The sequence below is a fragment of the Malurus melanocephalus genome, unplaced genomic scaffold (assembly GCF_030028575.1).
Source record: "Malurus melanocephalus ecotype Western Australia unplaced genomic scaffold, MMel_1.1 scaffold_536, whole genome shotgun sequence".
In the NCBI taxonomy this organism is placed as follows: Eukaryota; Metazoa; Chordata; class Aves; order Passeriformes; family Maluridae; genus Malurus; species Malurus melanocephalus.
The window spans coordinates 375,067-397,069 of NW_026623768.1; the positions used below are offsets into that span (position 1 = coordinate 375,067).

At 35.3% G+C, this 22,003-nt stretch overlaps 1 protein-coding gene across 4 annotated transcripts in view; it reads left to right on the forward strand.

Moving 5' to 3' along the window:
* The window catches only part of DPH6 (diphthamine biosynthesis 6), a 200,991-nt gene that overhangs the window by 122,806 nt on the left and 56,182 nt on the right, over window positions 1-22,003 (forward strand). For 3 of the 4 annotated variants that reach the window (XM_057381863.1, XM_057381861.1, XM_057381862.1), the window contains exon 13: window positions 10,350-10,592. In XM_057381863.1, the coding sequence (XP_057237846.1) occupies window positions 10,350-10,592 (243 nt within the window). Of the gene's footprint in view, window positions 1-4,482; window positions 5,703-10,349; window positions 10,593-22,003 lie in introns of those variants that run through there. The other variant, XM_057381864.1, reaches the window with a different exon arrangement.

The window sequence follows — 22,003 nt, forward strand, 5'->3', positions numbered from 1 at the left end:
AGATATATAACAGAAGATATTAAGAGATGTATTTCCTGGAGTGCCTACTGTCACAATAACACTGTCATTATCAAGCAAAAGGAAAATACTAAAGAAGGGATTTGAACCTGGGTCTCAGCAATATTGCAGCTGATTAACCTAATTACTGGATTATTCTTTGCTGTATTCTGCCCCTCCCTTCCTCTTATTTAGCCCTTTTTAGTGTCAACACTTGGCATTCTACCCATTTTTACATCAGAAGGCTTGAGTCTGCAATTAGTTTTGCTAGCAAAATAACTACTTTTATTAATAATGCAAAGAAAAGGGCTAAGCACATAATACATTTGCAGGCACTGATTCTTGACCTCGCTTTGTGATATAAGATGGATTGAAATATGATTGCAGCTTGAATGGCACAACATGAGATATGTTTATTAATAATTTTTTACTTAACTAATATACTTACTAATTTACTTACTWATATAGTGCTAGTTCCAGTTCTCAACTTTTATCCTTTTAAACCACCTAGAAAATTCCATGAAAGAACAAGTTGAATGTACACAAAAAGCAAAAACCACCCAAAAAAAATTAGAAAATGCATAATGCAAGATTGTAACTCGATACCCAGATGAATAGGTATTACTGTACAGAACATAATTACAGTGCACATATATAAGCAGTTATATATATAGTTATATATAAAGTCATCTAATTGTAAAACAGAATTAAAAGAAAATTTGTTACAGAAATTTAATTTTTAAATGCAATTTACAGCTTAGTCAGTGGGTAAGTTCGTGTCTTGGAGTGCTGCCAATCTAAATGAATATTTGCCCACTGAAAGCTCTATAATAAACTCTGCCTTATTCCATGGTTAGGAATTTAAGGATATTTTATATAAGAATGTTGTCCATACCACAGTTCTGATAAAAGGTCAGTATTTAAGCATGCAGCAAATAAAAGTTGTGAAAATGTGTGTGGATAAGCGTATTATTTCTGAGATTGTTGTTGCGTTTCAATAATTTCTATTAATTTTATCTTGTTCTGTGAGGAATCTTTAGATTTTAGGATTGGCAATAGCATGCATGTAATGAAGACATTACTTTCCTCATGCATTTTGTTTCTTGGATTGCACTTCATAAACATTGTAGTTCAGATTATCTGAGAATACATAATACATCATCACTGTGGAATTACAAAYTCTTTAAATTTATAGATCAGGTCATATCTTATTGCTCAGAACACAGAATTTTAGCTATGGACTCTTGCAGTACTGCTGGATTTAGCAGGATTTTGCAGCTGATGCCATGGAGTCCCTAAGACCCAAACTCATTTCTTTGTCAAGTTTGGTTTAATTGATGATGCAGAAAACGTAATATGACATTAGTTTGGCCAAGAATATTAAGTATATATGTAGATCTTTTGATGAAAATTTCAGTTTCTGTAAGTATAATCAGAACTTGACTTGCAAATTTGCATTGGAATATGTATCCCTAGAGAAAGATATTCTGTATTTTAAGGAAGTATTATCACTGAAATAAGAATAAATAAGAATAAATAAGCAGGGCATTGTGATTAATACTTTATATCATGTAGGTTATATTTTATGTGCATTACTCTTTTGTATATTATACAGGTATATGTAGCTACATGAACAAATCTCCTTTAATTTCCACCAGGAAATGGTGGACTTACCTATTATAAATTGGACTGCTGCACTAAATAGTATTTGTCATACATTAAGGTRTTTTAATGTTGATTATTGCTTAGGAAGTAATAAATGTAAGTAAAATCCATGTGAAACTAGGTATACGTAGAGGATGGGTAAAAAAACAGCAACAAAAAAAAAAAAAAATTCCACACTCTATAGCTAGAATGAGAACTACCCCTTTTAGCTTACTATAGTTACAGTTAACTTGCTTTCAGTTTTCTGGTTCTTGGTTTAGGCAACTACTTCTTTCCCAACTCCCAGTTATCACAAACCATCTTAGCCAGTGACAATCATGAAAAGCATATTTCAAGTAAGAATATTAAGCCAAGTGAAGGCTGGGAACAAAATCTTTTTCTGTAAGAATAGAGTGTCACGGTGTTAATGTGTTTCATACACTGTGAATTACTGTCGTGTGATGAACAGCTTTCACTTTTCAGTACAGAGTATTTTCTCTGCCTAGCTGTCCCTCTTCTGTTTATAATCACATTAAACTATTTGACAGTTGGCATGAATAAGGATTGTAAAGACAGGTAGGAAAGGAGAAAGATTATAGGATTTCAAGACTGTAGTGTTGATTCTCCTTGGATGCTGAATTCCACAACAGTAGTTCAACCTTAAGCAGTAGCACCCTTATTGCTGATAGAAACTTTAATCTACAAATTTCTACTGTGCCTTCTTGGACTGCTTTATCCCTGCAATAATAGAGGTGATTTAGGTTACTGTAAGTGGATTTGTCAGTAGAAACTTCAGTTAATGTGGGAAGGATATTACAAGATCCCTTTCTAAGTAAATTGTATGTTTAAGGACAAAAGTAGAAGAGACAAAGTCTGTAATATAAACACGTATAGAAAGCTAAGGATATCACATCACTTAATCTTTTGTCTTTATTTTCCTTTAGATAATATGTGTATGCATACAGTCACCTTATAACCTCTCTCCCTTCTGTGCTATCCAGTTCCCTAGAACTGTTAAGCATAGAAAAAAATGTAGAAATCAGGGAGGGAGGATTGTCAGGTGAGCATGCCAGCTRTATCTTTGTCTGGTCATATTTTATAAAGCTATTGTTATGAAAATAATTTTAGAATTGAATAATAAAACCACAAATAAACTGTGTGGGAACCCCAAAAAATGCTTCGGCCACCTCATGTAAGTTGTAGACATTTTCCACTTTACAGAGGAGGGTAAAAAGAGGGTTTTTTTAATTTTTACATTTTTACCCTGGCAGATTAAGGTGCTTATCGTCATTTGAATGCTGTTATGCTAAGATGTAAACTGAAAACCAGTGTTAATGATAAAATCTAAAAACTTCTGGAAAAAATACTTCATTAGCTCTGAAGAATCATCTAAAGCTTTGTTATCACCTGATCTTCTACAGACTTCCTTTTGAAATATGGAAATCATATCATACTTTTTTGTAAAGATTGTAATACCAGTTTGGGGAATTTTAATAAATTTTATTCTGATTAGATCAGTGTCATGAGACCAGAGACTGCATCTTCTTTTCTCAGATACTGAATGTTCTTCTAGTAAAGAGGAGTTATTATTTAATAGAAACTGTTCGAGCAGTTCTTCAGTCAGGTTTTCTCCCTAGTTCTGAATATCTGTATTTCAAAATATTTTTGCCATATATTCTGGCATGAGTTTTCATTTTTCCTAAGCTGTCTCGATTTCTTATTTGCTGCCTTTATTTCAAACCTATCTGTGTCCATTTTTATTATTTCTACTCGTGCACATTCCAATTTAGTATCCTCTATGGGTTTCATTATCATGCTGTTAATCCCTTCTTCCACTGACTTAATGAAGATGTTAAACAAAATCAAGCCTAGTACCAATCCCTATGGCACCCCACTTCAGTACATTGACATTTTCATTGCTCTCTCCTTGCAGACTATCAGCTAGTTAACAACATTTATAATTAGGAGAGTTAAAAATAATTTCCATTATGATATGCCTTATCAGATATTTTAAGAATCTGTATAAATTATAACCATTATCCTCCGTTATCTCTGCATATATAATTCACACAATCACCTGCAGTGGACATAATGTTCATTTTCCAAAAATGTGCTGTCCATGGCTCAAGAGATCATGTGCATGTTGAGTCATTTCTCTCACTTCACACTGTTGGATGCTAGGCTTTTCTACCTTGTTTGTCTGGACCCTGAAAAGGCCTTTGGTTTTCCTAGTGAATATCAATTTAAGCGTCTCGTTCCCCATCCCAACCCCAATTGTTAGGAATAGACTCATCTGAGTACATTTTTTAAAAAAATTGTTTTGTTTGGCATCTTTATTTGAAGTGATATGAATAATAAATGAGGAAGTGTTAATCAGTTTGGAGGTTTTACTCCATCTTTTAGATAAGGTATGTTCATAAAGCTGAGTGTTCTGCAATTTTTCACAGTTGGCAGATTTGCTAATGTGGTTGTGTGAGAACTTGTGATTTTTTTCCCAAAGCTTGAGAGGAATAGTAGGCTTTGTAAAAGGTGGCAGATTAATAGTCATGAAGACTAGAATTGCACTGTCCCAAGGAAGAAATGCATCAAAGATTAATACTCTTGTTAGCTTGCTCATTTTAAAGCAGGGAGACTGCTCTTTTTATATTTAGGAAAAAAGCACCCTTCAGAATGTGGAGAACATTTTATCCTTTATGGCAATTAAGTATTTGAGCTGTCTACTGTAATTTTCCGTGAAGGAACAATATGTACCCTGTGTACTAGTACAGCACRTTGGCCAAAATATGAGTATTAAGAGTATTTTTGCCTAATTTTTTTTCATTTCCCCTCTTTCTTTTGAAGCTTCCAAATTGGCTATTGAAATTGGAGGAAGAGTCATGGAGAAGATGTCAGACTAGCTGTCTGTCATGTCCACATGGATGTATTGGATGGCAAGCCTTGTTCACCCACTTTATTGGAATCTTTCCTAAATATTTATAACTACAGGTTCTGACTTCAAAAGCTACATTTTTTTAATCTGTGTCTAATACTCCCTTGGAATATGAATGACAATTTTTGAGATGGGTTTTCTTTGTCAAAATTTCAGTTTTTGAATCTTTGTCTTCTGTAAATCAGAAGTGTGTGGGTTTTATTTCTGTCAGTTGCAGAGCAGAATAAAACTGATTTGACATTGATCATGATTTTACAATAACCAACACATTGCCAAAAATATGTACACAAATACGTATTTTTTAGTACAATATTACAATTTCCTGTGATAGGTTAGAACAGTTTTTAAAGATYCTTTTCAAGTTAGAATTTTGATCTTACCTTCTCTAAGTTTTTGGCCCGATTGTCCCTCTCAAGTCTGTGTAATTATCATTTTGTTAAACTTCAAGGTGGTACAGACCTTCAGGAATGTATTAGATGAGATTGCCTGCTSTAAATCCAGCACTGTCAAAAGGCTCAGTTTCAATTATTCCATTTGCAGAGGATTGCAGAGGTATTTACAGTTGGGAAGTATAGAGTATGATTAAGAGGTATTAATTATGTTGGTTTTGTATTCATAATAATATTGTGGCTTCTTCAGCTGCATTGTTGAGTGTAAAGAACTGCTGGGTTTTGTGCTACTCAATGTTTGTATTCTGTGCGACATGATACTTCTCTTTGATATCATTTAAATTAGGAAATGGACWAAAGTTTTAGGTGTGTTGATAGCATTATGACACTGTGTTCAACATCAAATACGACTTTGTGGGATGATGTATCTTAATTTTCCTAAACTGAAGAGAAAAAAAAATATACAACCTAGATTAGAATCCATTAAATTGCAGTACAATTTTGCTGCTTGGTAAAAAATATATTCTATGAATTTTCAACCCACAAATATATAAGGTCAAAGAGAAAAATTGAAAACACACATTGATAAAATAAACTTTAATAGTGAAGAGCAGTACAAAAAGATGTGTGGTTTGTAGTCTTGTAACTTAGGTGATCAGACACATATTGAAACATCCATCCCAAAATGGGAACTAACAAAATGGAGTCACAGCATCTGAAAACTGAATTGTAAAACCCTAAAAACTGTGGAAATATTACATTTAGTTCAATAAAATGGCAATAATATGCTATTGATTCGTTATTATTCATTGATTATACTTTTATAACCTAACTAGGAAAAAAAATATTTTATTCAAAGGGAAGTTCTGAAGTTTTGAGTATGATGTGCAAACATTTGACTAAGCTATATGTGGAGTCCCAGAAATACCAATTTTTTTTTTAGTCAAAGATAATAACATTAGAAGTAGTTGTAGTAATAGTAGTAGTATCCATTTAGGAATATATTCTTGATCTTTTAGCTACTGATAACTGCACATTTTTCTCAGAAGAAAGCCTTTGTCAAACTCAACTATGTGTAATCAACTCATTCCTGGAATTTTTAGACTACAAATTTGTAACAGTTCAAGAAAAACGTAAATTATATTGGGGGTTGTTTGTATTAGAATCATGTTAGTCAGATACAATTTGTTTTCATATTGTTAACTCAAGGCTTTTCAGTTACCGTTGTCTAAACGATGCCTTTAATCTGAGCTGTTAATGCTAGGCAGTTGAATAAAAGATTTCACATTGCAAAAAGCAATTTTGTCATCATTATCTAAAATAAGAGGGCTCTAGGAAGAAAGGATTATCATATATTGAATAAAAAGTTCACCACCTTGCAGCTTTAATCCTGTTAGAAAAGATTATTTCTATCTAACTTAATCAGCCAGAGGTCTTTATTGCCTGGAGTATTAATTGATTTAGGTCTTCATTAAGGTCAGAGGTACCMGTGGCTGACCAGAGGCACCCTATTAGTGTGTTGTCAGTTCTGCTTATTTGCATTGACTGAGCCTAATGGTGGGTTGTGTCACTGTGAGGTCAGGGGGTCACCAAACCTTTTGTGCACCCTGACCTGTTAAAGGGCAGCAGTCACTCAGACACCAAACTGCATTCATAACAAAGATTTGGCTGATTGCATATTGACTCCATCCTTCCAAGAAACATGCGTTTGTTCATGTGGTGCAACTATTAGCATTTGCCAAAGTAGCTGTGGGTGAATGCTTGAGATCTCTCTGTTAGAAGTTTCCAGCAATTTTTATATTGTCAATCACAAGTTTTAATAATACCATCAGGAACAGTTTTGTAAACTTTCCAGGCCAGATGCTGTTGGCCTTTAATTAAAAAAGAAACAACTCAGTGCATATCTATAGGTATACTATTGATTCTGTTTTCTTTCTAGGCAACAATAATTGAAGCTTTTTCTTTCTAATTAGCAGCTTTTAGTTTAGACCTTATGTTCAGTTAAGTCTGGTTCTCTCATTGTTCCTTTTCCTGATACATATATATATTATATGGGAGATAYGTTGTGTCCTTTTGGTAACTGAAAATACTGCTAAAAACTTTTTCATGGGATAGAACAAGTTTGAAGTGGCTCCAACTGTTCCTTTCCATGGTAATATAGATGCTTTCCTTCTGTTTTCCTAATAAGTGAAAGCATGTATGTGCTCAGTGTGTGMACATAAACACAATGTGTGTTTTTTCTAAGAACCCTGGGCAAAAAAAAAAGCTACTCTACAGTCTTCCATTGGTATCAGCTGTTACCTAGGTCTGAATTATACTTATTCCTGCAAGACAGCTACACTGAGAAAAATAGTATTTCTCAAATAATCTCTTCTCTTTCTATCTGTGAGAGCATTCATTGCATCCTCTGAGGTTCTGATTGCCCACTGAACTACCCTGATTATTTATGGCTGTGCTGGCAGCTGCTAAACTATTGTGTTAATTTAAAAGGACTCACATTTCCTTTAACTTGTAATGATGCAAATGAAAATAAAAAGGGAAGAAATGTGGAGTCACATGAGGCCCCAATCATAACCTGCTTATTGCAATTAAACTATTTTGGAAATAAATTTGTAGAAGTGAGCATCTCAGCAGTACAAAGCTTGAGTTTTGGGGGTTTTCTTTGGCTCCAGTCTTTACTGAAATTTTATCACTGGAAATATGTATATGGTCTAAAGTGAAAATCAGATAATCAGTGAGACATCTACCGCATATATATAGATCCTTTAAGGATCAATATAGATCCTTTGTATTGTAGTTTAAGGTTTCATGCTGAGTTTCCTGGATAATACAAGTCCTCTAGGCTTGATACACTGTGTATCTATACCCTGAGAGATCTTCTGTTATCCTCATAAATGCTCCAAAAAGATAAACTGTTGCAAGGTTCTAGCAGGGTTTTGCAGCACACTTTCACAACACAAGTACTGACACCATACATTGTGACAGCTCCTCTTGTGAAATTTCAGTACTGTGAACAAGATAGTATGRTGACTTCCCTGTTTTCAATGCTTTTTACTCTGCTAACAATTTTCTGTATAATACTTCAAACATTCCGGAGACAACGTCTTGAAATCTGCTAAAACAGTGTTTGTACTGGTTTGCTGCTTTGTCCTTGCTGATTATTTATGCTTGCTTTTCATGACTGAGTCACTGGGAAAGAGAAGAGAGACGCCCCTCCTCCTTCCCTTTTTCTAAATTATGTCCCCGTGAAATACAGTTGCTGCAAATCTGCGGGCATTTTTTTATCCTTTTCCCCTCTTTTCCCCTTGCATCTACCCTTCCATAACATGGTGGCTTGTTGGGAACACTGTTTTTCTATTAATTGCATCTTAAGATACAAACAAGTATGTTAAGAACAGAGGGATTTTTTCAATTGATTTTTAAAGAACTCTGCAAAATTCCCACTGAATCTGAGCCAAAAATGGTGCCAATTTTTCTCAAATCCTTCAGAGATTTTTTAATGACCTTGCTTATGACCAGTAGGGCTAATTGTATCAGAACTGTCCAGGATACTTTAAGAAAGTGCTATCTTGGTCTGTATTTCAAAACACTGACAGATATTTTATCGTTAATTAGTATTCATATTATGTCTCAAACAATCTGTTCAAGAATAGGGGAAGTGATCTGGTTGAACAGCTCTTCTGTCTACCTAATAATTAACATGGGTGATGCATGGAAAACCAGCAGCTCAACAGGGGAGAAAGAGGAAGAAATACTGCCAGTGTGATTTTTTTTCTGTAGAAGTATGAACTACCTGCATTGGAGTTTTTGACTACTGCATGAATTTCACTTTGCAGAGGTGAAAATGAATGGTTTGCTTTAAAAACAAACCTGTGCCCTTCTGAATCATATCTTCCTGAATTTGTTTCTCATCTTGTCAGTATGCCACTTGGTAGCTGGCTGGACTCCCTTGTTCAGTGGCACATATTTTAAAATAGCACTGTAAAAAAAATTAAATAAATAAAAAGACCATTTGTTCCGATAAACGAGAATATTGCTTTCATATATTTTTTTTCCAAATTCATGATTATATATAACATTACCAAACAATATTTCAGGTATTTTAAACCATTTAAATCTTTGAAATGTGTCAGTTTATATGTTGTTTTCTCTCTGCCTCCTCCCCCATTTCAGCTGCTAATCATAGAACTTGTATGCCAAATTGTATAAGATACTCTTCCAATAGTTACATGTGTGAGTCTTTTGTGAGACACAGACAGTTATGAGGACAGATTTGGAGTTGCATATGGGTCTGTCACATGGTTTGATTGCCATGTCTTCTAGGACACAGATTTCTTTTTTAATTATTCCTAATTCTGAGGAATTTTTACAGTTTATACAGTAAATTCTGCAAAAATCTTCCAAAAGATTCCTTGCATAGTCCATTTTCTCTCTCTTTACTCCTAGCAAAATTCTTCCTGTGCTGACTTCAAAGCTGCTTACGCCCACCTTACTTCCCACTTCTATACTTAGTTTTCTTTTGATAGTGAATAAAATTTACTGTTTCACTGATTAGGAAATGTACAGACGTTTTAGAGAAGTGCAGCCGAATATGATGAAAAGTTTTGATATTTACATTAAGATTTTATAAAAAAAACTTTGAAATGTCTGAATAGTAAGAATAAATGTTTCATTTGCTGACTCCTGGTAAAAAAAGTAGGTCTTCAGAATGTTGCCAGGAAGATTTTGGAAAATAAACCCAAAGTAACTGCATTGCAGTAGTAAATCTGGCCACCCATTTAATTCCATTTTSAAAAGGTGACCCATCTCTTTGTTCAAGTAGCCTTCTTCTGCATTTTATTTTCAATCTGCGATTTGCTTTTACCTTCTGGTGGAGTGTCATCACTTTTTGTTCATACACAGTCATTTAGGTGTTCTGCAAGTATATTTTTACAGTATTTTTAAATTAGTTTACTRAAGATGCTACAGATGTGTACTGATACTTTTTCAAATGGTTTTATATAAAACAAAGCTTAAGACATAGAATATTTTAAAAATTGAACCAAAGATAATGTGCATCATCACTCAAAAGAAAAGAAAGGAAAAACTTATTTAACCATGTTAGTGCATCAGTGTGGCTCAGCAACTGTAACAGTCCACTACATCAGATTGTTGTTTTGAGCTGACACATAGATCCATTCATTAAATGTTTTTATTGTAGTGCTGTGTTTCTATGTTGTACTTAAATCCCTATTAAAAATTATCTTTACTCTGGCATGTTTGCTCCATTTGTGACAAATGATGGCAAAGTATAGTACTATTGAAAGAAACCCTCTGTAAGAGAGAAAGGTGCTTCCCTTCTCTTCTGTAAACTCCCAGAATCTTATTTACTTGCTTTGATTGTCTCCTAGGTTGGCAGTGTTCTCTACTGTGCTGGACAGATTGCTCTGGTACCTTGCACAATGCAGCTTGTTGGCGGTGGCGTTTGCACAGAGGCCGGAGTTTCCCTCCGGCACGTTGAGCGAGTCCTTCAAGCTATGAGCCAGAAGACTGCACTGCACCACGTCATCACAGCCAGCTGCTACGTAACTGACAGCAAGAGCATTCCTATTGCTCGCTCCATATGGCAGAAGAAATTAAGAGAATGTCAAAAGGTAGCTGCCACATCTTTTTTCTTCTTTCTGGGTTGTCTTTTTTTTTCCTTTCTAAGTCTTGCAGTAATACCAGAATTTTCTCAGTGCATTTCAAAGTGGTTCAAGTAAAGTTTGATTGAGCTGTTATGTTCTGGCTCATAAGTGGCTGTGCACACTTGAGAAAGAAAATTGCTTAATAGAAAGTTTTATTCACCACTAACTTTGTCTTAATTCCCCAAAGCGCTAAGTTAAAGAACTCCTAAAGAGCAGTCAATTTCTCTGACAAAAAAGTGAACAATACCTCGTTTGAATTACAAGGAATTATATTGTCCATATATTTTAGCATAATGAGAAATGGGCATTTTACTTCAACTTTTTGTGAGTTGCTCTGTTAAAGGTTTTTCCTCACTCTTTCTTACAAGCAATATTTTTATGATAACTGAGTTTAGCTATTTACTGCTCATTATTGCTTTATTCAGCTGGACTTCTAAGACCACATCTGGACATGCCTGTCTGTTGGTTGACCCTCAACAGCATATCCTTAACCCTGGTTAACAGCATAATAATTTGCACTGTGATTTATAATGATGCCATTATAATTTCTATTAGTTATGTGCCCCTTTTCTTAAATAGCCATGGAATATCCAGACAGCATTTAAAGACAGCTGTCATAAATCTTGTAAATACAATATAAATTCTCCACAAATGCATAAAAACAAAATGCATAATTGCTGTGTAATTTAATATAGCCTAATTATTATGTTTTCTCAGGGCTTGGAGGCATAGAATATGTTAATATTTTCACAGAAGAAGGAAAAAAAACCACCTGAAATTTTCCTTCTATTTGTCTTTGCTTTCAGTCTTTGCACTGGGCAAGTGTCTTTCTGAGTAAAGATGTAGACTTCACTTACATCTTGAGATGCTTATGCATCTCAGCTTGATTCACTGATAAAAAACACCTTTAAATAGTGTATATTACTCCTCCAAGACCAAATTCAGATCCAGAACTGAATCTAAATTCAATTCAGTTTTTTTAATTCAATTCCCTTTTTTTCTCTGTGACTGATTAGTAACATACCGTGACCACAAACACTATCTGCTTTCTGATTTGCAATATATAAGATTGGAAGACAGACTGGTGATGTTTGACACTTCTTTGAAACTTATCCTTTTTCCACATACAATCTTTTCAGTCTTCCATAGTTATTGCACATATGAGCTACTAAGATGACTAGGCAGTAGTTTTTTGGGTTTTGGGATTTTTTTTTTAGCTACATGAAAAATACTGATGAAGGTGCTTACTTTTGAGCTATCACTAATATCTATTCCATGTCATTTTCTTGATTGTTCAAGTCATTGCTTAAAATATGGATCGTTGTCTACATGCACTCCTGTGAAATGATAGCTGCCTGACAGTTTTCAAGAATCTTTAAGAAAAACATCCTGCAATCAGGCACCAGACAATCCTGTAGGATGTTCATCAGTCCATCTTATGCTGCACTTTTCAGATCATAATTCAGCAATGACAGTATCACAAAGAGAAAAAAATATTAGCAGATAAAGTAATGTCTGCCACAACACTATCTAAAAATGCTTTGGAAAGAAACTAAATATAAATGGGAGTGAGACGTTATTAGCACCTGCATGTTCCTATAATTTTGTTTTATAATTTTGTCAATAGACAGAGGCATTCAATTTTTCTTCACTATATGCATATTTTTTAATTAGGAAGGGTTTATATATCCAGTAAGACAGAGAAAAATACTTATATTTCTATTACAAGGAACTAGAAGGAAGAATTACCCTGTCCTGAAAATACAATTATCCCATTAATGAAAATAGAGATTTTATATTTGAAAAATGATAAATTGTACAACAAGAATTCCATAGTATCTGTGAAAACAGATAATGTAGTTTTTACTTTAGAGCATCCTTCCAGATTTTGTACGATACTGCCTTTCTCAGTGGAAGACAGAATACTGTCACTTTACTCTGAAGGCTTATTCCTTCCCTGTGTGGTTTTGTTTTTATTTTGGTATCCCAATGCTACTACAGACAGTTCTGTTGGATACCCTGACATGAAATAATGGTCTGTTTTCTCCAAGTGAACTAAGTCAGCCAGACCAAAAGTATTTTATTAGCCTTTATTTCAAGCAGTGGCAAAAGGCCTGAATCAGTATCAACCTAAAGATTACTTAATAAGAACAAATGGTTTCTCAGTTGAAATTGTTCTGCTTCTGTCATCCATGAAAAAAGGAGTTTGTTTGTGCAAATAAAACAGTTAAGTTCAGAACTCATTTTTTGTAAGCTATACATCATAAATCATAGAAATAATTACATTTTAAAGATGGGATTTAGACTCTATATTTCTGTTTGTTGAATGTTCTGTATTTAGTGGCAAAGCAATGATATATTAAGATAATTGTATTTAAAATATTGACTAAATCATATGCATCAGAACTGCCAAAGGTGTTTTTCTTTAGAACACAGCAAATTATTAGCATTCTGTCATATGGTAATATGTGATAAAAATCTCCTACATAAATAATACTGTTCAGCACCTTCACTTGAATTTTTCTACATGTTTGATGGCAGTAGTAGTAAAGCACAAAAGGGGTTATATGAATTGTTTAGGACACCAATAAATTGGACCTACCAGTATATAATATAAAGAGAAGTATGAGAATTGTTCTCTGGATATGCTTATATAGCACAAAAGATTTACTTCTAAGAGCTGGATGTGTATATGTAGTTGATCAAAGTTTCATTTGAGATAAGACACAGGGGCAGACATGCTTAGCTGGACTTTAGAAGACTTCTTGTAATATTGCCAGTGACAATTGTCTTTTAAGAACTTCTTGAGTTACAAATAGAAAAATAAATTCTATTTAAATGGATTTTTTTAATTAGATAAATTATAAAAAGTATATTTCAGAATAATCTATTTTTCCCAGCAGGATTATTTAATATATTATTAACTAGAGAAGTGGTTCTAATGAGCATGGAGGCTGGAAGGGGATTGTAAGAGAGGGAGGAAACAGTAACAGTAAGCAGGCTGGATTCCCTAGCAACTTCTAACTTGTTTCAGTCAACCAGCCTCTAGTCCCTTCCTTATTCAAGCATCATTCCTTCCTTCTTACACAATTCCTTTCTACTCCCATCACCCTGATTTCCCTCACTCCTTATGGCAGCTCAGTATCTGCGCTCCCAGCACCATTCTTGCAGCCTCAACCCTACAGTATAACCCCCTGAGCCTCCCTGAGTTCCAGTTACCCACAGTCATCAAGGGTTGTGTCCTTAGAGCTGGAATCCAGGCCTTGTTCCTTTCTCTTCTTCCTTCATATGTCCCTTTGAGTCACAGCATCATTGGAAAAGCCATTCGAGCTGACAGAGGAAACAGAAATCTAGTGCAGGGATGTTAGGTTGTAGTAGAAAGAAAAATAGCAGGGAGGGAAGGATAAGAAAGCAGCCCCACCAAGGGTTTACTCAAAAGAACAGCACATAAATCACTGGGCTAAGGATCTTTGGATCAATATTTTGATTGTACACAAGAGAGATTTGTTAAAACTAAGAAGGTACTGTAAAATTAAGATCTAGAGTGAAGGAGTCAAAGTTAGCATTTAATTCTGTAGGTGGATAAAACTGCATTTTTGTTGTTGGAGAAATTAAAATATAGTTAAGGGAAGCAGTGGTTAAAATAAAATGAAAAAAAACAAAACAGAGGCTACAAAAATAACATAAAGACAATTATACAAATGAATAATCGAACCCAAAACCTAGGAAGACTTATTGGAATTAACACATACAAGTGCCAGCCATCATCAACTTTCTTCCACTCTATTTTTAAGTTACATTCCTTCCACAGTTTCTTTGTGATTTCCAGGCATACTTAGGGACATTTTGACAGTCTTGAGGAGATAAATTTAAGGACCTTTTTTAGCATACCTAGTTAGGAGGGGTAGCAATTGTATGGTAGAACAATTTTTACTCCTGTAGTTAGCATTTAGAGGGTTCTTGGACTTTGTGTCCTGTTGCTTGTTTTTTTTTTTTTTTTTTTTAAATAACAATAACAACAAAAAAAATAGGCTTATAGCATTGCTAAAACTTTCTGGAAGAAGAGCTGACAGTTTTCCAATTAAGTCTCATCTTGTGTTTTTCTTTGCTTCACATCTTTTAATGACAGTGTCATGTAATATGATAATTTTATAAGCGGTTTTGCTAACTCATTCAGCAAAGTAATCAATAGAAAAAAAATAAGCCAGATGGGTTGTAGTCCATTTGTATTGGGTGGGACAGATGGCATTATTGATAGATGGAAATATTCCAAATAATTATTGTATAATGATACAACAGTGACTGTGCCTGCAAAATTTTATTAATTTACTTTGTGAATGCACTTTATTCAGTGGGGCTTGGATTGTACCATTTAGACAGCACTCCCACTATATTTTGTTGGGAGCTGAGTCTACACCCTACCTTCTTTTTCCCCTACCTGTGGGCTTTCTAGGCAGAGACATCTCTGTAGTATTTTGTAAGAGTATTTCAAGTGGTGGATTGTACTTCTGCCTGTACAACAGATTCCCCTAGGCTAACTGAGATGGGCAAAATCATTATTACATTTTTTCCTACCTCTAAATGCTTGTGTTTTGCTTTCTTTTGTTATCCTCACCAATACAGAGAAGAAATATGCCATGCAGTCTCAAGATTTCAGGCATCCCAGGTTGCCTAACTGCTGTATTTTTAAATTTTTTTTTTACATCTTGCTAATCCCCAGCAAGATTCAGTATAGCTAGATCAATAAAATATATAAATTCTGATAAACTGTGTAATAAATACTTATTTCAACCGTTGCTATTCAATTGTATATTCTGTGGAAAAATACTATGAATTAATTCTTTCTCGGAGAGTTAAGAGCACATAAACTTCCTCACAGAAAAATTTTGAGGCCATTTGCTGCTTTTGAAATACATTTGTAAAAATGTCTAAATGCTAAAAATTAGTTTCAGTTGTTATTTTGGATGAAATTTATACAGAACTTGGAGACAGATTTTCCACAGCTATCTGAAATGTTATCTCTGATTGCTTTGTTACAAAAAGAAAAAATATACAGAAATACTTTAGTGTATTTAGTACACAATGTTTTGTCATCAACAGAAAGTTTAGAATTGATTGTGTTTGTAAGTGATCCCAAAACATTGGTGAAGGGAGACTTTGAGACAGTGAAAACAATATATTTTGCTAAGATTGGAAGACAGAGTTGTGTGGAAAGTTAATATTTACTGTAATAGCAAAAAGTATTTATAGCTCTAAAGGCATTATATCTTTTTTTCAGCAAGACATTTTGCACATAGTATTTTTTACTGTAATTATAGGTCAGTTTCCCTTTGAGTTTTTGTAATAGGCAGCTGCCGATGTATTTTCCATCCTCAGTAATGAAAAATCTACTTGGTAAAATAGTTCCTGTGACATAAAAAAATACATCTTTTGACTTTTATAACATAGTTTGCATTTGGACAGTAGTTGTCTGCTGCTCTCCCATCCATAAATTTCTGAGTGAACATACTACAAACTTTAAAAGTTCTCCAGCCCATCTTCTTCTGACAGAAGCTTTTTTTTTTTTTTTTTTTTTTTTTTTTATGGTAAGAATTCAGGATGAGTGGCTGTGATTCCACGATTGTTTCAGATCCAGCAAAGAGTTCTGCAGCTTACTTTCATTCTGTCAGGAATGCCAGTCAGGTTGTTGACAATGTGTGTCTTAATAGAGTGTAATGCAGAAGTGATGGAAAAGAGTTCGCAGTGTTTTATCCAATATATATTGTGAATGGGTTCCATGCTTATTTCAACACTCGGGTAACTTGATGCCAAATTTAAAAATCTAAATTTAAACCTTTTGGACCAGATTTGCAGACTGTTTAGATGTCAAAAGATGTAAGTGTGCCCAAACTAGGATTTTTTAAAGATACTTAAGAGCAGTCATCTAGGGCACTGGGCCCCTTCCAGGGAGCCCCTGCATCGACCTTCTTTGACACTTCTGTAAATCTCAGTGGTGCTACCCAGTGTCTTTCCACTTTGCCTTACAAATAATGTACAGGTCCCAAGTCAAATCTTGAACAAGAATCTGTCTAGCTACATTCAGTTGTTCTCTGGAGTAATTAGTGTGTTTTCATGGCAGTCATTTAGCATGGCATCATGCATCTGTAACCCAGCAGTCTGTGCATTGTTCAGACATTCCTGTGCTATTTGAAGTATACAGACTGTCATGAATTTAAATAAAATTCATGCATTCTCTAACACTTTATCCTAAGTACAACACAAGTAGCTTATGCTCAAATAGTGGAAGTTGAAGATTTTTCTTGCTGGAAAGGATTGGACAAAGGTTTTAAATCCTCATTTACCTATAGAGAAAATGACTATAAAACTTGAAATGGAATGTTMAAAGCCTTCCCAGATTTCTGTGAGAAGATATGTGTTTTTTCACCGTGCTGAACAGATGTTTCTAAGTCAATAATGTTGAGGTACACTTTTTTGTCTTATTTATTATATGTATTGGTCAATATCTTTATTTAATACAATTTTTAAGTTTCATAAAAGTATTGTAAATTCTGTGTCCTATGCATAATAGTATAGATAATACTAGTTTGTCTCTTTTTAACAGAAAGCATGTCTTAGAAGTAAACAAGTATTATAAAGATAAAAATGACAGATTAGAACACTGCTACCTTTACATTGCAGTAAAATCTTATGCAGGTTAATTAATATGATTTGTAATATTACCAGAAGAAAACTAACTATTTTTGAAAACTATTACTGCCAGTCAGTACCTGTGCCTATCAAAAATCAGCAGTAAGAATATACATATTTCTGTTGCCCTTTTTTGTCCCATCAGCTTCATAACATCTATTTTGCTACTAGATGGTATTTTGAATGTTCCACACTTTGATATATTAAACCAAGCTTCTTTTACGGCCCACATTCAGAACACACAGTACATTAAATTGCACAGTGATAGTGGGTCTTTCATCTTGTGCCTAGTGTATTTCATTTCCCCTGCGTTCAGATTAGGCAAGGCTTTTGTATTCATTTGAAGCAATTGTAATGAGAATATTTAACACAGGTCAAATGCAGATAGTGGAAATACAGAGGTCCTTGGAAATAATTTGACACTTAACACTGGGCAGCAATGGGAGGTGAAAGGTTTGCCACTTTTTCTTAAAAGAAGATTATTATATTCTATTTGTAACATTGTGGTGTCTTAATAACTTAAAAAGGAGTATAGTCAATTGAATGAACATGAAGCCATTTTTAGAAATGGAATACATATATATAAAAATTGTATGATTGCAAAATACTCTAAAGATTATGCATGAATGTATGTAGAATATCAACATGAACAATATAAAGTAAGAAAGGAGAGCATTTCTTGTGTGTTTGTGTAGATATCTACAGATACAATCAAATCTTCAACTGGTATAAGTCAGCATAACTCTGTGATTTGCATGAACTGACTTATACTAGCTTATTTGCCATTTACAGGTAATTTATACATGCATTTGAATGTTGTTTTTCAGGTAGACAGAGTGAAGAAATGCATGTCAAGTTATTCAGGATGGTAAACAGCCTAGTTCATTCAGGCTGACTGATTTTCCCCTGCAGCAGTTCCCTTATAAGACTGGTTTTGAGTGATTCTTCATCTCCTTTGCTGAAAACATTAATTCTGTTTTGAGCCTGTCACTTTTGTGCTAAGCAAGAGTGCATATATGCATCCAGTGTTTGCTTAGGCCAGAACCTCTGGTCAAAAGTCTAATGCGTAATGGCTGCAAAAGCCATTACAGGGCTTCATGCCTGGACTGAGTACCTGTTGTCACTGCCTCATTATAGACTGACAAATGCCATTTGGAAGAAAAGTAATCAAGGTCCCACTTTCACTCAGGAAGCTTCCCTATTAAACTGTAGTCCAAATAACGTGTAGGGCACGTTTAGGGCACTTTGAATTCCCACAATGAAGGATAGCACTTCAGGATTTCACCGCCTTCAAAGTTAATTTTTTCTCCTTTGGAGGAGGTAAACCTGTTGATCAGGGCTCAAAGAAGGGCCATATTATCACCTCAATCTACATAGAAAGTTGTATTAACAACTATGGCTTCCTAAAACTGTAGCAGATTAATCTCTTTCAGATCGCAAACATCCCTTCCAAGTTACTGCTTCCAACAAGTAGTTTGATATCCAGTACTAAGTGGCTATTGTAGATCTTGGTCTTTTCCAGGGAGAATGTTTGTCTCTTCAATGTAAGCTCTGTAAAAATCAGAAAACTGAGATCTGAGAAAGTCAAGTCAAACTTCTATATTAAAAGTCCTGCCCTGTGGGCAATATCCTCTTTGTCATGTTTATGCAGGACCTGGAAAATCATTCCTGTTGCAGGAAGGAAACTTGCTGTTGAATAATGTGTAATGTCTTCCTGGGACTTCATAAGAACCTCTGTGATGCTGTGTTTTGGATTTGTGGCTAACATGCTAATGTTGCACATTTTCAAGGCTTTCTTCCAAGGCTTTTCCCAGTCAGCAGCCCAGTGAATAGATTGGGCGTGGGCAAGGGGCAGTCAAGGGGATATTTCATACCATATGGCATTGTGCTCAGCCATAAAAAAACAGGGTATTTTATCTTCCAAGGTGGCTATTCCCCAGAGGCTGGCTAGGTATCAGTCTGCTGTTGGGAGGTGGTGAAGAATTGCCTTTGCATTGCTAGTTTTGTTCTCTTCACTAACTAAAGTGTCCTTATCTCAACCCAAGAGATCTCTCATATTTTTTCTTGTTGTCTCTCCCATCCTGGTGGGGCTGGGGGGCAAGCAAGTGGTTCTGTGGGTGCTTAGAAGCTGCCTGGGACTCAACACCACAAGTAGATTCAGCAAATTACCACCGTGGAGAAACTCCACAATTAACTAGAAAATTCATACCTGTCCTCCTCCCTCATCAAACTTCAGTCAAAATTAGAGCTCAAAATATCATCTCTTCCTTTTAAAACTGTGGAAAAATCTTGTCTCTATTCATATATATCAATGATCTTCTACCATCAAAATATCAAACGGGAGGGAAAAAATGGAAATGAACTCAGGAAAACATATTCGTTCTTCCAGTGGAAATACTTCTTTACTATTTTATTAAATGATCCAAGAGATCCTACTTAATTTCAGTACTTGATTATCCTCATCTCTGGTTCTATGTCCTGGTCATAATAATCCTTTCATTTTCTCTTCTTTCTCCTCTTCTCTGAAGTATATCACATGGTCTTCAAAATTAATAATAGATCTTTAATTTTCTTATTCATAAAAGTCAAAGTAACCCAAAAATTATTTATGCTTTCCTGTACTCCACTTTCAAAAAAGCATGTAAGACTGTGAAAGTGAGCTATCTTATTTTGAAATTTTTGCATAGCAAAAACGAGCAGYGCTCCCTGGTCAATACCCAGTAACATGCATGCCAGCTAGCAGTAAATAATTGCTTTCAGCTTCCTCTCTTTTTATTCAGCTTCATTGATGAAAAATAAAAATGCATGCAGCTGATATGATACCTGTTCACTTCTCATCAGTTTAGATCATCCTTTAGATGTAACAAAATAAACATTGCTGCTAACATTTGAAATACAACTTTGATTTTTTCTTGGATATTCTTCAGTGTTAATATTATGCAGGTGTTTATACATCTCGCTTATAAGCACCTTTGCAGAACCACCCTGGCCTGTAGCTGACTTTCTGTAGTGGACCAAAATAATTAAATTTGCATATATATATATATATAAATGAACAAGCAAGTCTGAAAGAGGAAAATATAATTGCTAGCTGAAGAAAATACTAATTGGCTACCATTTTAATTAAGATGGTGATTTTGGTAAAAGTTTGTCAACATTTGTTGAATGAGTTTTTGTGTGGAATTGCAGATAACTCAGGAATGCATAGTCTTAGTCTCTGCATGTTCTGCAGAATTACATGGGAGAGACAGATATGTGTACAGATTTTTCTCCCTTCCTCTTCTTATGTATATATATACATATAGGCATAATATATATACATTACATGCATACCCATGAATAGATATTTGTATTTTTTCTTAGTATAACAACTTTTAATAAGCATACATATATGTTAATAAACATCACTTAAGGGTGATTTATTGAAAACCTTCCATTCTAATATTCTGTACCTGCCTTCAGGAGCATAAGAGTTAAGATCTCATTATATATTTTAGTAGTAATCTGAGAGATGTATCTTCACATTCAGAAGAACAAGTTTGCTTTCCATATATCTTATCCCACTGACTGCTGAGAATGGTTACATGTTTAACTCAAACTTGACTTAGAACTTGTAGGTTATTGCGAACTTTCTCTCACAGTGGGTCTGGCTGGGGCAGAGTTAATTTTCTTCACAGTAGCCCCTACAGTGCTGTGTTTTGGATTTGTGGCTGATACCATGTTGATAGCAGACCAGGATTGGCTGTTGCTGGACAGTGCCTGCACAGCATTGAGGCTTTCTTTTTCTCCTACTTTACCTGTACCCAGCAAGAAGGCTGGGGTTTGGCAGAGCTTGGAGGGGATGTAGCTGAGACAGATGAGTCAAATGGACCAAAGTATTGTGTTGTATTATATATCATATAGATTCATGCTTGACCATGAAAACTGGAGCAGGAGTGATTTTTTTTTTCCTAACTTTCTGGGCAACCCACTTGTCGTGGTTTGGAATGTTGACCCACAACACCTGCTCATTCGCTCTCCCCCACCACCACACTGGGTAGAGAAGAGCGAAGGGAAAAAAAAACTAACAAAAAGGTTCATGAGTTGAGATAAGGAGTGGGGAGGAAACATTTGATGGACAAAACAGGCACTACTTAAATAATCAAGTGAATTTATTACTAATAAAGTCAGAGGAGGAGAATGAGAAATAAAATACAACCCTCAAAGACACCGATCTTCTCCCCACTCCCTCCCCTCTTCCCACTGACTACAAAGCAGCAGGAACGGAACAGGGTGCGGGGTTGGTCAGTTCAGGGTGTGGGGTTGGTCAGTTCATCACYGGATCGATCTGCAGCTGCTGAGGGAGAAGAGTCCTTCCCTTGCGTTGCCGTGGGGTCCCTCCCACGGGAGACAGTTCTCTGTGAACCTCTCCATCGTGGCTTCACTCTCACGAGCAGCAGGCCACACATCTGCTGTAGCGTGAGTCCCCCCACGGGCAGACAGTCATGCCCAAACTGCTGCACCGTGGGGTCCCTCGTCCCCTGGGTGCAGGCCCAAGGCCAGGCTGTTCCATCTCGGGAGCAAGGCCTCTCTCTCCATGGCTCTCCTGCTGGACACAGCCCCTTCTCGGCATCAGCCCGCTCCGGCGTGGGGACCTCCCTCCTCCACGGGCTGCGGGTGGATCTCTGCACCCTCTGTGGACCCCATGGACT